Source organism: Rhinoderma darwinii, chromosome 4 (assembly GCF_050947455.1).
Source record: "Rhinoderma darwinii isolate aRhiDar2 chromosome 4, aRhiDar2.hap1, whole genome shotgun sequence".
NCBI classification, from domain to species: domain Eukaryota; kingdom Metazoa; phylum Chordata; class Amphibia; order Anura; family Rhinodermatidae; genus Rhinoderma; species Rhinoderma darwinii.
In genome coordinates, this window is record NC_134690.1 from 81,365,769 (window position 1) to 81,383,102 (window position 17,334).

Here is a 17,334-nt window from a genome sequence, read left to right on the forward strand (position 1 = left end):
GCGGGGGTCCGACTTGTGACACGTCCACAGATCCGCTGTTTTGAAGGCTCTGCAGCGCTTCTTCCCCTTCACTCTTGTCACTGCTCGTACTGTGAGTCGCTGACACACTTGTTGCGGTGGCTGACCGTATTACAGCCTTCTCCCATTCACTTGAATAGGAAAAGGCTGTCATACTGTGAACTGCTGCTACATGTGTGTAGGCGATTCACAGTACGGAGCAGGTAAGGAATGAAGGGGAAGCACACTTGCAGCCCATTTACAACAACTGATCGGCCGGGGTGCTGAGCCTCGCACCCCCACTGATCAGCTATTGAAGGCCTATCCTGAAGATAGGCCATCAATTTTTTCTAACTGAAAAAAACCTTTAAGGCCCTGTGCAGACAGAGTTTTTTCAGGCAGAAAAATCTGCCCCAAATATGCGTCTGGAGTTTTGAGGCAGATTTTGACCTGCCTGCACGCTGTTTGCCGGGTTTTTTGCTCGCCATTGAGCGTTGCGGGCAAAAAGCGCCGCGAAAAACACTTTCTCTGCGTCCCATTTATGTCAATGGGAGGTCAGAGTCGTAAATGCCCGAAGATAGGGCCATACTTACCCTCTGATGTCCTGCCGACCGCCCCCCTGGGATGACGTTTCATCCCATGTGACCGTTGCAGCCAATGACAGGCTGCAGCGGTCACATGGGATGAAACGTCATCCCAAGGAGGCGGTGTGCAGGACGTCAGCGGGTAATTATGGGCGTTTTTTTTCCGCTTCTGTTTTCTGCAGCGAACATTTCACCCGAAAAACTGTACAGGGCGGATACGCTGTGTACCTTTACGCAGCGTATCCGCCCTGTGTGAACTGACCCTTTAAGTGCCTTTCTGGGAACACTCGGTCAATTACAATTGTAATTAATGTAATCACTAAGTGCTCATACAGACAACCTCCAAGATGTACAGAGCTCTAAAATGTCTCCCATAGACTTCTATGGGGCCATAATGTACCTTCAGGCATACTGAGGATTTTTTGTTGGATTCCACATGAATCCGACAGGAGAAACATCGGCCCATCTTCCATATCCGCATGAGGTCTAATACTCCGTAGATCTTTTGTATATATAAATATATACATAGAGAGAGAATCCAATAGTCCAGCAGCACAGGTGGCTTGTGGGTGCAGGCCCAGAGGAACAGACCCTTATCCCGTATATACACACAACAAAATATAGGCAGCACTCTGTACATCAAGTGAAAGAAATGGGGTACTTTATTACCCTCTGTGCAACGTTTCAGCTCCTTAAAATGGAGCCTTTCTCCTGCCTATTTTTTGCTGTGCATATGTATGTATGTGTATAAATATATTTTATATATATATATATATATATGTGTGTGTGTATATATATATATGTATATGTTTTATGAATTATGGAAAATTGTAAGAATACGTACCTCACGATCCTTTCTAAATTTGACCTCCATGCAGCGGAAATAGAAATCCAGCCAACAAGATAAGCTGCTCCTATCTATAAGAGACTAAGGGTATGTGCACACAACCTATTTTTGGCCATTTTTCGGGCCATAAACATCCAGAAAAATTGCTGTAAAATCGGAAGTAGAACGCCTCCAAACATCTGCCCATTGATTTAAATGGGAAAAACGGCATTCTGTAAAAAGCCGCCTGCGAAAAAGAAGTGCATGTCACTTCTTGAGCCGTTTTTGGAGCCATTTTTCATTGACTCTATAGAAAAACAGCTCCAAAAACGGCCGTAAAAAAACTTCATGAAAAACACAAGTGGCTTAAAAAACTTCTGAAAATCAGGAGCGGTTTTCCCTTGAAAACAGCTCCGTATTTTCAGACGTCTTTGAGTTTGCGTGTGCACATACCCTAAGGGCGGATTTACACGAGCGTGTGCATTTTGTGCACGTAAAAAACGCAGCGTTTTGCATGCGCAAAAGGCACTTAACAGCTCCGTGTGTCATCACATAGGATGTGCGGCTGCGTGATTTTCACGGAGCCGCCATCATTATGACACTCTGGATGTTTGTAAACAGAAAAGCACTTGGTGCTTTTCTGTTTGTAAACATACTTTTGACTGCTGTTGCGCTTCCGTGTGGTGCGCGTGATTTTCACGCACACATTGACTTCAATGGGTGCGTGATGCGCGAAAAACGCAGAAATATAGGACCTGTCGTGAGTTTTACGCAGCAGACACACGCTGCACAAAAATCACTGACAGTCTGCACTGCCCCATAGACTAGCATAGGTCCGTGCGACACACGTGAAAAACACGCGCGTTGCACGGACGTATTACACGTTCGTGTAAATCCGCCCTAAGAGTCAGTCTTCCCAAGCAGGAATTAATGCGCTAGCTCTCTGCAGTTAGGCTGGGTTCACACGACCTATTTTCAGGCGTAATGGAGGCGTTTTACGCCTCAAATTACGTCTGATAAAACGGCTCCAATACGTCGGCAAACATCTGCCCATTACTTACAATGGGCTTTACGATGTACTGTGCCGACGACCTGTCATTTTACACGTCGCTGTCAAAAGACGGCGCGTAAAATTACAGCCTCGTCAATAGAAGTGCAGGACACTTCTTGGGACGTTTTTGGAGCCGTTTTCTCATAGACTCAAATGAAAACAGCTCCAAAAACGGCCGTAAAAAACGCTTTGAAAACGCGAGTTGCTAAAAAAACGTCTGAAAATCAGGGGCTGTTTTCCCTTGAAAACAGCTCCGTATTTTCAGACGTTTTTGGTCACTACGTGTGAACATACCCTTATTGTGATTGTATCAGCATTTCTTTAACAAGCTGTTTTTTTTTTTTTTTTTATCATTACAGGTACTCCGAGCCCATATTTTGCCTCTGACAAATGTGGCATTTAATAAATCTGGATCCAGGTAAGATGATCTGCTGGAATTTTATTTCAGAGCTAAAGTGTGATGGGTGTTTAACAATCCAATTATATACAGTATATAGATGTCCTCACATGAGGGTACAAGCTTGAAATTGAGGGAAATCTGCAGCAAATCTGCACTGTGTGAACAATGCCAAAGGGTGCATTCACACGCAGTAGAGTTTGCTGCAGTAATTCATTTTGTGTACACGACTCTGACATGTACATGAGGCCTTAATGTTATTGCCCTGTTCACACAGCATATTTTTGACGTGTATTTTGACGCGTCTTGCGAGCCAAATTGTGGTGCAGTTTTTTGGGCGGAATCCCCACTGCGGAAACCAGCACTTGAAAAAAAAAAAAAAGTCTATACTTACCCCAGGCTGTTTTCATGGCGACACGTCCCTCTGCTGTCCGTGCAGTCTGGCCTCCTGGCATGACGCTGCAGCCCATGTAACCGTTGCAGCCTGTGATTGGCTTTCGCAGTCACATGGGATGAAATGTCATCCCAGGAGGCCGGCCTGGACAGAAGAAAGAAGAAAGTGTCGCTATGATTTTTGCAGCGGAATCTAATTGTTTCAGCCGCAAAACTCGCAACACTTGGCTATTTGTTTCAAGCTTTACATCCCTATTGAATTCAATGAGGGAAAACCTGCAATAGAAGAGCAACGAATCCGCAGAATAAGTTGACGTTCTGCCGATTTAATTCAGGTCAATTTATGAAAGTTTTTGCTGCAGATTTTTTCTGCTGCATGTGCCTGAGATTTCGTCAAATCTCATTCACTTTGTTGCTACTGTAGATGCTGAGGAATTTCTGCACAGATTTCCGTAGCGGAAATTCCGCAGCGTTTACGCTATGTGGGAACCCGGCCGTAGGGTATCTGCTCAGCAGAGAAAAGAAGGTGCAGCCATATCTGGGTTAACTTTTCCACCAGAATAGTATTTGACTCATTTTGAATCTATAAAATGACTGTTTTCTCTCTGTCATTATCTCCACATTTACGAAAAAGCACATTTATAAAATTACGTTTCCAAAATCTCAACCAAATTGCAGAGTAAATTATAAAACACTTGAATAGCTTGTCATTGCTACTAATGAAAGGGAATTGTACTTGTAAAATACACTGATGTGTTATTAAATGTTCCTGGTACTTACATTTACTTCTATACGCAGAGCGGGTTTTCCTGCACTAAGCTCTACTACATCTGTACATGAAATTATACCAAAATTGGCTTCAACAATCTCAATGGGACGTCAGAGGCGGAAACCGCGGTGATAAAGGACATGCTGCTTTTTTTTCTCAATTGTCCCAAAAGCCACCCGGGAAAAAAAAAAGCCTCTGGTTTTTGGCACCGTGTCAAAATCAGCATAAAAAACTCTGTGTGAACTGACCCTTAGGCCCTGTTCACACTGAGTTTTTTTGACAAGTTTTTTGGCACGGATACCGCTCCGCAAAACTCGTCACAAACCGCCCGAGCAAAAAAAACGTGTCGCGGTAAAAAGAAGCGACATGACTTATCATGAGGCGGTTTCCGCCTCCAAAATCCCATTTCAATCAGTCAGAAAGGGGAAAAAAAACCCTCGACGAGTGTTTTGACAAGTTTTTGTCAAACCACTGTGCAAAAAATTTTCCTCCTGCAAAAAACTCTGTGTGAACACAGCCTAAGGCCCCATGCACACAAACGTATTTTTGTCCTCCCGTAAATACTGGTGTAAATACGGGTCCTTGGTCACACGTATTTGACCCGTATTGCACCAGTCTTTACGGACCCGTGCCCGTAAATACGGGTCCGGTGTCACCAGTATTCCACCCGTATTTACCGGCACGTTTTCGCTGCAAAATTGCACTGCAGTAATCGGCAGCCCCTTCTCTCTCTCAGTGCAGGATAAAGAGAAGGGGCAGCCCTTTCCGTAGTAAAAGTAAAAGAAATTCATACTTACCCGGCCGTTGTCTTGGTGACGAGTCCCTCTCTTGACATCCAGCCCGACCTCCCTCGATGACGCAGCAGTCCATGTGACCGCTGCAGCCTGTGACTGGCCTGTGATTGGCTGCAGCGGTCACATGGGCTGAAACGTCATCCCGGGAGGCTGGACTGGAGGAAGAAGCAGGGAGTTCTGGGTAAGTATGAACTTCTATTTTTTTTACAGGTTGATCTATATTGTGATCGTTATTCACTGTTCAGGGTGCTGAAACAGCTACTGCCGATCAGTTAACTCTTTCAGCACCCTGGACAGTGACTATCCCCTGACGTCGCCTAGCAACGCTCCCGTAATGACGGGTGCACACACGTAGTCACCCGTAATTACGGGAGCTCCATAGACTTCTATGGGCCTGCCTGTGCCGTTATTACGGCCTGAAATAGGACATGTTCTATATTTTTTAATGGCACGGGCACCTTCCCGTAAGCATACGGGGAGGTACCCGTGGCCAATAGAAGTCTATGGGCCCGTAATTACAGCCGTTTTTACGTTCGTGTGCATGGGTCCTTAGTGGTGTTTTTTTCCTATAAACTTTCATAGTTTTTTTTTTTTTTCTAAAAAAACAAACAAAAATGTGTTGCAAAGAAGAATCTTTGCATCATTGGATCTTTGAATCCCATGATTTGCAATGTGAAAAATGGCAACTAAAATAAAAGCAGGTAGTAAAACACACTATTTTGAAAAAACGCCACCAAAATGACAAAAGTGTGTGTGAGGAAGGCCTAATACAACATAACTATCCTTGCATGGCATATGTATATATAGGCATATATAGGATGAAAGGTATCACTGCAATGCCTCAGTCATGCGTTATCTTTTAGTGACAGAAAGAACTGATTTATTGGCTGTGAGTTGGCTCCGTTACTACCCTGGGCACGTGCTGATCAGCGGGTGAAAGATGAGCAGTTTTCATTTCCTGCTTCCCTACGAAATTTATAATGCTATGGTTACATAAATTGCTTGAGATACTGTGAATTACTATGAGATACAGTAGGGAGGGTGATCTATGTCTTACAGTCTGGAGGTGTACGGACGACACGAGAGGACAAATCCAGGCAATGGCTGTGGTTTATTGACTATGCAGTAAATAAATTGCAGTACATCTATACATTGTAGTTTTTTTATCGTTGTTCACCTTACACAATGCCAAACTAACCACTGTATCCTATAGCTACCAAGTTTGTGTACAAAATATATAAGAAAACAAATGACTGCATTCTGGTATATTGTATGTCTTCAGCTGATTGTCCCGTTTCAGCAAATTAATGTTATTTTTTGTATAATTAAGAGCTATACAATTTTCCAATATATTTTCTGTATTAATTCCTCACAGTTTCAAGATCTCTGCTTGTTGTCATTCAGTAGGAACATTCATTGTTTACTTTCAGGGGATAAAATTCTGTCCATGGACCTGTGATGGACACACAGGTGCACGGCTTGTTACAGGACATAGATCTGATACAGATACTGTAGCTGTAACCAACAGTATGTGCCTCTAGTGCAGGGGTAGGCAACCTATTTTGAGTGGCGTACCAGTAAATAGAAAAAATTCAACGTTGAAGTACTCAGTGTGCCATGCAAACATAAAAGTCATATAAGAAAACTGTTACCACGTATGTGACATAAACCAATTAATGAGTTAATTAAACTTACATTTTAGTGTGACCCTTGTCACTGAGTTATTTTGCACAGAAGATCGATCTGTGGTGCATAGAGGCTACTGAACACCAGCTGGGGGGTGCACTTAGGAGAGACTGTGACTACCGTACGCCAGCTAGGGGTGGGTGGTTTATATATGAGAGAAAGCTGCAAACTTTTTCTTTTACAAAGCGGCTAGTGGTCTCCGTCCTTGCGGCACTGATCACCAGGAGAGAGCGGCACTTCACTATGCACTTGGCGACGGTGAACACCAGGAGAGAGAGCAGTGCTGCATTGACAAACACAATAAAGCACTGCTCTCTAATGGTGATCAGGGCCGCCAAGCGCAAAATGAAGTGCCGCTCTCTCCCTGTGCTCAGAGTCGTCAAGCATGCATCGGCACTAGACACCGGTAGAGGGAAGTCTGCCACCAAATCATGTCCCACTGGTGCCACAGGTTGCTGAGCCCTTAACTAGAGTTTTTCCCTTTTTTCTAATGTAACAAATAAAACGACAAAAGTCTACAATGGTATGAATAGACACCACATGGATATGTCGCCTCATTAAATAGAATCCTGTCAATCTTACCACATTTTTTTTCTGTTTAGCTTCATTACCGGCAGTTATGATCGCACATGTAAAGTCTGGGATACCGCTTCAGGAGAAGAGCTGCATACTTTGGAAGGCCATCGAAATGTGGTGTATGCCATTCAGTTTAATAACCCCTATGGGTAAGAAAGGGACCACTGCCAGGGGAACAAGAAACACACACACACACATATATATATATACACATATACATACAGTGGACATAAAAAGTCTACACACCCCTGTTAAAATGCCAGGTTTTTGTCATGTCAAAAAATCCGTACAAGATGAATAATTTCAGAACTTTGTCCACCTTTAATGTGACCAATAATCTTTACAATTCCATTGAAAAACAAACTGAAATCATTTAGAGGGGAAAAATAAAAATAACAAAACTACAATAATGTGGTTGCATAAGTGTGAACACCCTCTTATAACTGGGAATGTGGTTGTGTTCAGAATTAGCCAATCACATTTAAACTCATGTAAATAGTAGTCAGTACATAGCCGCCATTATTTAAAGTGATTCTGAGTAACCCCATATAAAGTTCAGCCTCCCTTATTCTTCGTGTGTCTGCGCTGTGGGGTGGGGAGACAAGACGGAAGCCTTTTCTAACAAAGAAAAACATCCAAGCCCGGCTGATTTGCAAAGACCTACATCAAGTCTGAAAAAAGCATGTGGGAAAACGTGTTATGGTCTGATGAGTACAAGGTTGAACTTTTTGGCCACATTTCCGAAAGGTATGTTTGGCGCAAAGCCAACACTGCGCATCACCAAAAGAACACCATACCCACAGTGAAGCATGGTGGGGGCAGCATTAGGCTTTGGGGCTGTTTTTCTGTAGCTGGAACTGGGGCTTTAGTCAAGGTGGAGGGAATTATGAACTGTTCCAAATATCAGTCAATATTCGCACAAGACCTGCAGGACTCTGCTAAAAAGCTGAAGATGAAGAGGAATTTCACCTTTCAGCACGACAACGACCCAAAGCATACCTCCAAATCAACATATAGAATGGCTTTACCAGAAGAAGATCAAAGTTTTGGAATGGCCCAGCTAGAGCCCAGACCTGAATCCCATTGAAAATCTGTGGGGTGACCTGAAGAGGGCTGTACACAGGAGATGCCCTCGCAATCTGACAGATTTGGAGCTTTTGCAAAGAAGAGTGGGCAACAATTGCCAAGTCAAGATGTGCCATGCTGATAGACTTCTACCCAAAAAGACTGAATGCTGTCATAAAGCCAAAGGGTAATTCAACAAAGTATTAGTTTAGGGTTGTGCATATTTAAGCAATCACTTTATGTTTGTTCTTTATTTTTCCACCCTAAAAGATTTCAGTTTGTTTTTCAATACAGATTATAGGTGACATTAAAGGCGGAAAAAGTTCTGAAATGATACATCTTGGACTGATTTTGTAACATGCCAAAAACTGGCATTTTGACAGGGATGTGTAGACTTTTTATATCCAATATATATATATAATATACAGGAAACACTAGCCTAGTTGTTGACACATTAAGAGTTCACATGTTGGCTGCATATCTGCGGATTATTTGTGACGTGTATGCGCATACAGGCTGTTATACATGCATGGGCGATGGGAAGTCCCTTCAGGGGTTATGCCAAATGTTGCAATTGCATCTATAGTTTATAATTGCAGCATATGACCATTCTCCACTCTAATGTATACATCTCAAATGATCAAAATATGTAGAGACTACGTTGTATAAAACACGGACAGGTCACAGTACGGCTGGATTCGCACACAGCGGTTTGCCGTGTTTTTCGTGGCACTTTTATTGCCATTTTTATCTCTTTTTTTTTTTTTTTTAGTTCGGCCAGATGTAACATTAAAGTCCATAGTGAAATATGTAAAATGCACTACATACAATTGCGATTTTTGTTTCTGGCGTTTTTGTGGCAATTTTGTGTTCAGTGGCATTTTTTCCAAAATGCAGCATGCTCTGGTATAGTGTTTTTTCAGGTTTGTTTTTTTTCCATTGACTTCTTTATAAGACTTCGAAAACGGTAGAAAAAAAGCATGTACAAAATGACACTAAATAAAAATGCCACCAAAAACACCACTAAAATCGCAATTAAAAAAACGCTGTTACGCATTTTTCATGCAGTTTAAAACAGCCAGAAAAAAAATCTGTGGGAGGCCACTTTCACATGGCAGTATTTTGGTCAGTATTTTGCAACAGTATTTGTAAGCCAAAACCAGGAGTGGAACCTGCACTTACAACAAAATCCTGACCACAATACGCCCGTGTGAAAAAGACCTAAAGGAGGTCTGAATGTAAAATCTCAACTTTTTCAACAGAGATAAAATAGCCACTGGATCTTTTGATAAGACCTGCAAGTTATGGAGTGCAGAGACTGGCAAATGTTACCACACCTTCAAGGGGCACACTGCAGAAATAGTAAGTCATTTCTAGTACCTCCCAAATGTACTTTTGCTACCTTACACGTGCGTCGTGTCCTGTATTTAATGTGTCTGTTCAAATGATAAGAAACATTTTTTTCTGTAAACTTTAAGAATATTAGAGATCACCGAGGATTTCTGACAAGACTGAATAAGTGAATTATATTTTCCATGTTACAGAAACCTTTGGTGGCTTCTAATTTTCTTATAGTAGCAGACAAATTTTTCCTTTATAATCCACTCCTCAGCTGCTGCAGAACCTCTTTTTGAAGAGGAAGTGGCAACTTTATGTCAGACACTGAATAACGGAAATCTTGCTCTTCAAACTGACGTCCTGTGACAGCTGAGGTGTTTATTACTGTCAGCCACAATGCCCCTCTATCCACGATATCCCCATATCTGTACTATCCACATATACTCCTAAGTGCCAATGCCCCCCATACAGTGTCAGCCAGTGCCTCAAAAGAGTGCTAGGTACAGTACACACCACTGCAATAGTGCCAACCTCAATGTACTCCATATTACAGCAGCAGAAGCTGTTTCGTCACCGCTGTCCTTTCTTTTTTCCATCACTCTTCTGGGAAAGATAAACGTTACTTATGTAGTGCACCTCATCTCTATATAATTGGGGGTATATTAATATAAGCAACATAAAATTCATGGGTCCATATCTGTTTATTATCCAAACACATCTACCTGAGGCGTTTTTTTGTTTAAAGAAAGCCTTAGAGTCATGGAAGAGATTTCTCAGTATAGCGTCAGCCAGGCTTTTTTTTTTTTATTACTTAACTGTCGGTCGGGGTCCCCTGAGCCAGATGTGTGTTCCACACAATAAAGTCTTATCACCGTTTCTACTCTTTTTGACAGATATTTCTCGGCATTGATTTTAGTATGCTGAGAAATTTGTTCCCAAATACACAGACATATTGAACATCTATTCACTTGTCTCATCAAGCTATTTTGTTTTATTAAATCAGTGTTTCTTAATGGACAGTATCTTCTTTAATTTGTTAATCTTATGTACTTTTCATGGTTATAGGGGTTTTCCCACGAGGGACATTTATGACATATCCACAGGATATGTCATAAATGTCAGATAGATGCGGGTCCCACCTCTGGGACCCGCACCTATCTCTAGAACGGGGCCCCTATACCCCGTTCTACGTGTGTGTGTGTGTGTGTGTGTGTGTGTGTGTGTGTGTGTGTGTGTCGGCTGATCTCTGACCATGAAGGTGAAAACAGCGTAACTGGCTGAGCTATGCTGTTTTCGTAAGCCCCATAGAACTGAATGGTAGTCACGGAAACAACGTAGCTCGAATGCTACGCTGCTTCCATAACTGCTATTCACTACTATGGGAGTTAGGGAAACAGCATAGCTCAGCGGGCTACGCTGTTTTTGTAACTCCCGACCATAAAGTCAGGAAGTGGCCGGGAGTCAGCGATAGCACACAAAACTAGAACGAGGTTTAAGGGTGCCCAGAGGTGGAACCCGCATCTATATGACATTTATGACACATCCTGTGGATATGTCATAAACGTCCCTCGTGGGAAAACCCCTTTAATGTACTTGTAATGGGTCAACGCAGCGATATCTGATATGGAAGTAATGGCGGGTGCAAGTACGAGCAAAAATAAAACCCATGTAAACACTGAAGAGGCTGTGGCCCCTTCAAACAGCTGATCGACAGGGCTGCCTAGAGTCGGACCCCCCACTGATCTAATATTGATCGCCTATCCTGAAGATAGTCCATCAATTCTAAAATCCAGAATAACCCGTTTAAGCTTTATTATTTCTAATTTATTATCCATCTGTTAAATTAAGGGTCCACTATTTATGCAGAAAATAATGGTGGACTTGGGTAAAGGTGCTCGATCTTGGCCTACTGATGCCTCGTCCTTGCCACGCTGGGAAATTATTCTAATACTATTTCATTCTTATGATGTCATGGATATTTCTGAGAAGAGATTGTAGTGTTAGAAGATTATCTTACCTCAGTAAAACGAATAGATGTTCTGGTAGTACATTAGAGGGTTATAAGAAGTGCTTAACTAAAGTACAGCACGGTTTAATAGGGTTAATATAAAAAGTCACATCGCCCATGACAAATAATCAAATTACAATTCTCATTCAGCTACTAGAGGTTAGAATATGAAGGCAAACATCTAATTGGTTGTCATGTATATGTCTTCTGTTTTTTTCTCCGCCTGGTTTTGTACACAACCTCCAGGGTGCTTTCCTTATGGTAACCAATGATCATGATGGGCTTTCCGTCCAAACCCTCAGCACTTGGTGGGTCTCCTCTATAAAGTTAAAGGCTATGTATACTTTTGAAGACAATTTTTTTAAATAAATCAATGTTTTAATTCATTTTGAACAAATTTTTAATTGGTTTTTATTAAAACATTTTTAACTTTTTGAGATACAGCTTCTATTTATCCTGTATACATAAAATATGGATCTTGCAGTCAAAGCCGTATCCGTCAGGTCAGCAGGGCTGATGGCTTTGGTGAACCCTGGTCCTGCATGTCTCTGATACGCAAGATTCAGCTATAATCAATCACATCTAAGTTCATGAATCTAAATGTGATCAATAATAGCTGGATTCTGCACTTAGCTGTGATGGATAACGGATCCGGCGTGTCCGAGACATGCAGGACCAGCGTTCACCGAAGCAGACGGTCCGCAAGATGTATACAGGATACATAGAAGCAGTATCTCAAAAAGTACAATGTTTTTTTTAATAACAACCAATTCAAAAGTAGTTTTTTTTGTCTAGTGGCTCTTGTGATGGTTGGACACTTGTGAATAATTTTATTGTTTATACATGACTTTGTCATGTATGGTAGAAAACTATGGCCTGGGAGGATTGCCAGTAGCATGGCATATCTCCATGTATAATGTGTGGTACTTGTGTAATATAAGAAAGGCAAGGATGTATGGACAAAATAGTACACACACCCCAATGAATGACACAAATATTTAGTCATTTAAAAATAAATTACATTGCAAAATTAGACCTTCCTTGCTCCCAAGATTCCAAAGTTCTTAAACGTAATATAGCAATAGTCATTTTTTTGTAGTTTTTGCGAAATAAACCACAATCTATCCACAATAGGTAGTCTTTTTAAGAGTTGTGGAGGCTGCAAGTACTACAGTGCCCCGCGCGAGCAGTGCCAGCAGAGTGCCCCGCGCGAGCAGTGCCAGCAGAGTGCCCCGCGCGAGCAGTGCCAGCAGAGTGCCCCGCGCGAGCAGTGCCAGCAGAGTGCCCCGCGCGAGCAGTGCCAGCAGAGTGCCCCGCACTTAAGAGCGTTTGGCAGATGCCGATTCATCCCATCAGGATTACATAGCACACTTGTTCCAAGCGATGATGACAAAGGCCTTGGATAGGCCGAAACGTCAACCTATGTATGAATAAAAACGCATTTTGAAAAATTAAGGATTTGGTCATGTTTCATATTTGAGTGCTGGGGTTTTCTTCGTTAGTGATATTGTGGGGATTCCAATCCGAACCCTAACCGCACCAACATTCAACTTCAGGAGTGCAGCCTATCTTTATTTTATTCTATATTTCCTTCCATATTTGGCAGGATATACTTACATGACTAGCAGGAAGTCCTGGTCGCCAGCTGTGATTTCCTAGTCACTACGGAGATTTAACAGCTGGCATGTGTCCAGTCCTGCTGCAATGACTGATTTATATTGTATCTGCCATACTAGTGGTGAATATTTAATCTGTTCAGGGTATTCCATAATGTAAAACTTTCTTTTATTTCCAGGTTTGTCTTGCATTTAACCCTCAAAGTACCTTGATAGCAACTGGAAGCATGGACACGACCGCAAAACTGTGGGATATAAAGAGCGGAGAAGAGGCACTCACCTTAAGTGTAAGTTCAGAGTTGACGACAGACATATTCCCTGGCACGCACAGGTCCAGCCTTGACTATTATTCTGTGTTCTAGAACACAAGGACATCGTGTAGAAGTCGTTTTTATTATTCCCAGACACCAGAGCAGTTTCCATTATTTACAACCTCCATTACAGCGGCATAAAACAACTTCTTTACTTTACTGTTCTCTCTCAAGTGTTATTTAGAAGGTTTCTAGCTGAACACCCACTTGCCCCACTCTGACTGCATTTTTCCATTGACTTGATTTGTTCTGAGTAATAAAAACTCAGTGTCTGTGTTTTTGTGACTACATTATGGACACTGTAACTTGGTAACACACACGCTGGGTCCCCAGATTTGTGACATTATCTCGGTAGCAGGCTGATGTCATCACTGTAGTCTGGGGCTATACGTTTAGATTGCTCACATTGAAAATATAAATGGTTATGCAGAGTAGTCACAATGTGTTCTCTGAACTTGGGCAACAATTTGTCAGTGAAAATTAATATATTTAAACAGTCTTCTTGTTTTTAACGTCCTTTACATAAAATATTAGGAAATTGTATTTGTCATATCCACGAGGCATGCCATAATTGCATGAGTAGTAGGTCCCTGACACCTGTTTGCCAATGCAAAGTGGCCGCCACATACATCGGCTTTAATGAAAGAGCCGAGCGCTGCTTGCTTAGCTCTTGTAACTCCAATAGACGTCATTGGGGAAAGCTGCATGCAAGTGTGTCCAGTTCTCCATTGAAGCAGCTTTGCATGGGCAAATGGGGGTAAAAAGAGGTCCCAGAAATAGGACCCCCACCTATCAGGCATTTATGGCCTTTATATTCTGGGGATTTGCCATAAATACTTTATATAGGAATATTAATGGACTGGCCTCAGCTGAGAGAGTAGCGCAATTGTGACCGCTCCAAATTCTCTGCCGTTTCTGGCAGTTCATCCAGCTCATCAGTCATTAGGCCTTAGTTTATGACTGTATATTGTCTGCAAGTAGGATACAGGCTATAGAGGATCTTCCGACCACAGACAGACTGGCATGGAAGCTGCAAGGAATTTAAGTACCCGTAATCAAACCCATGTATTCCTTTTACGAGCCAGGACAATGTTGTTTCCCCCCACCCTTCTCCAGTGTTGGGACAGTATTACACAGCATTCTGAGGACTGAGTAACAGAGTCCAAGAAGTGATATGGGTGTAAAAACAGAATCAGGAGGTGGGGATCGGGGCAATAGAGCCGCTCTCCAAACATTGGTTTCAGTACTAAAACTTGGTATTTGGGAAGGTGCTCCACCTTTTTCTCCCCTAGCCCTCTTTCCCCCCCCCTTTTTTTAACCCCAGGCCAGCTCTGTATAGGGAATACAGTTTTGGATAAAGATAGTAAAATCCCAGTAAACTCATCCCTAATATTAATTTTCTGAATCTGAATTTTGTCTATTCTTGTGTATATAATATACTGTAGAAATGCAAACTCCATTTTTGGAATCCATATGGTTCCTTAAAAAAGTGCAACCACCAGGTTATAAGCATAATATAGAATTTGATGTTTTTTGTTGGTATACTTTACAATAAAGAAAAATAGAAAAAGGAAACTAGCATTTCTATTAACAGTGCTTTCAGAATGGCTTCCAACTCTACTTTATTTTGTTACCAGGATACGCTACAATCAGACCTCTGGAGAGTAACCGCAGATCAATGCGATAGGTCAACAAAAAACCCATATTGTGTATATATACTATATAAATACAGTGTGATTGAGCTGCCCGCATTGCATAAGATTACTATAGCACTATTTCACACCGCTCTTTTAATATTCTGTTCTGTTCATTTTACCTCCAGGGACACTCTGCAGAAATCATTTCTTTGTCGTTTAACACAACCGGTGACCGACTGATCACAGGCTCCTTTGATCATACGGTGTCCGTATGGGACATTCCTTCCGGCAGGTACAGTGCTATACAGCATCTCTATTACACTATATGCTCTGATGGGTTATAGACATTGAGATAATTCTGTGGAATAGCCAGTAGCGCTTAAGCAGAAGAGTAGGGGATTTTTATAAGACCAAAATTTATTTTCTATTACTGTTCTATTATATTTGAAATAAATCATTTTTAAACTGTGCCTTCCTGGGTCAATCAGCATACTTGGGTGTTAAATGATTTTATTCAGGGCACCCAGATTCTCTTTTTCAAGGGGTCTCTACTGGTCCATGGCCACACAGGTAGAACACGTGTTTTTGAGTTGACCGTAGTGGTTGTATCCTAACTGAATTTTCAACGGTATAAAAAAACAAAAATTACTGAGTATGATGCAAATTTACACTATATGGACAAGCTGGGAGCTTCATGACATGGCCGAGCAGCTGCATGCCAGCCTTACATCCGCAAGCACAATGGCAAGCGTCAGATGGAGTGGTGTAAAGCACGCCAGCAGTGGATTCTGGAGCAAGGGAGACGTGTTCTGTGAAGTGACGGTTTGGGGTTCGGCCCTTTTCTATTCCAGCATGACTGTGCACGAAGCCAGGTCCATAAAGACATGGTTTGGTGAGTTTGGTATGGGGGAACTTGACTGGCCCGCACAGAGCCCTGATGTCAACCCCATCTAACACCTTTGGGATGAACTAGCACAGAGATTACAAGCCAGGTGCTCTCATCCAACATCAGTGTCTGACCCCAGAAATGTTCTTCAGGATAAATGGGCAAAAATTTCCACAGACACACTCCAAAATCTTGTAAACAGAAGAGTGGAAGCTGTTTTAGCTGCAAAGAGGGGACAACTCCATATTAATGCCTATGGATTTAGAGTAGGATGTCATAAAGATCCTGTAGGTGTACTGTGTAGGTGTCCCAATACTTTTGTCCATATGGGGTATTACCTATTGCAACATTGTTTATGCCATTATGTCTTAAGGACATTCTCCACAAAAATGAATGTGGCAACAAGAGACATGTTTGAGTACTGCCGAGAATCCTTTCTCCCTCTCTCCCCTTAGCTCAGTGTCCACTTGGCCTTGGCTGCAGACCTGCATTACATGAGACTCTGGTTACTAGGATTGTACTATTTGATAACCCCACATAAAAGGCAGTAGTAGGAAGTAGTGTATCCCTAGCAAACAGTCTATCTCAGATGACTCAATTTTAAAGCTGGATTGAGATATTGCTGACAGCAAAGATAAAAGCAGCTTTCCAGAAGTAAAAAAAAAAACAAGATTCAGCAAGCTGGGAAGTGGTGAAGTGGAGCGGCATGCTCCACTTCCCAGCTTGCTGAATCCTGTTTTTTTTTTTTGTTGTTTTGTTTTTTACCTTTTAGATTTTTTGTTAGTTCTGATTCTATTTACCCTCTGACTGTATGTTTGTTTCATGTGCACAGAAAAGTTCACACCCTCATCGGTCATCGCGGAGAGATCAGCAGCGCACAGTTCAACTGGGACTGTTCTCTGGTTGCCACTGCCTCAATGGACAAGACCTGCAGGGTAAGGGGATTTATTTTTCTGCAGTCTGTGGTTTTTACATCCCTGTAGGAATGACAGCCATATACACAAATAGAAATACAAATGTAAATACTTGTGATCATGGAGCTTTTCTTACTGTACTTCCACTGGTTAAACCGCTAGATAAATGCTATTGACATTGCTTTGCAACTTGTAATATTTTCAGCTCAGTGTTCGGGATACTTTGTTGTCATTGTTGTTGTCACTGCTTTAGATCTCAAAGCATCTGTCCCAGCTACAAGACTTATAAATAAATAAAATGTAATATCTCGTGCATAACTGATGTGTTTACTGGTTTGTGAACACTTCAGGAACCAAAAATCTTATATTCATGCACTGGAGAAGAAACAAAGGCAATTTACATAAAAGTATTTTTCTTTCTTTATTTGTAAGAGTGCGTACTTTATTAACATAGGCACGTACCCATTTGGATTTACCATGATTTGA

General features: G+C 41.9%; 1 protein-coding gene across 1 annotated transcript in view; it reads left to right on the plus strand.

Moving 5' to 3' along the window:
- Positions 1-17,334, plus strand: part of DAW1 (dynein assembly factor with WD repeats 1) — a 58,002-nt gene that overhangs the window by 15,104 nt on the left and 25,564 nt on the right. The window contains exons 4-9 of the mRNA XM_075863924.1: positions 2,818-2,876; positions 7,100-7,222; positions 9,401-9,500; positions 13,280-13,387; positions 15,234-15,340; positions 16,767-16,869. Of these exons, the coding sequence (XP_075720039.1) occupies positions 2,818-2,876; positions 7,100-7,222; positions 9,401-9,500; positions 13,280-13,387; positions 15,234-15,340; positions 16,767-16,869 (600 nt within the window). The remainder of the gene's footprint in view (positions 1-2,817; positions 2,877-7,099; positions 7,223-9,400; positions 9,501-13,279; positions 13,388-15,233; positions 15,341-16,766; positions 16,870-17,334) is intronic.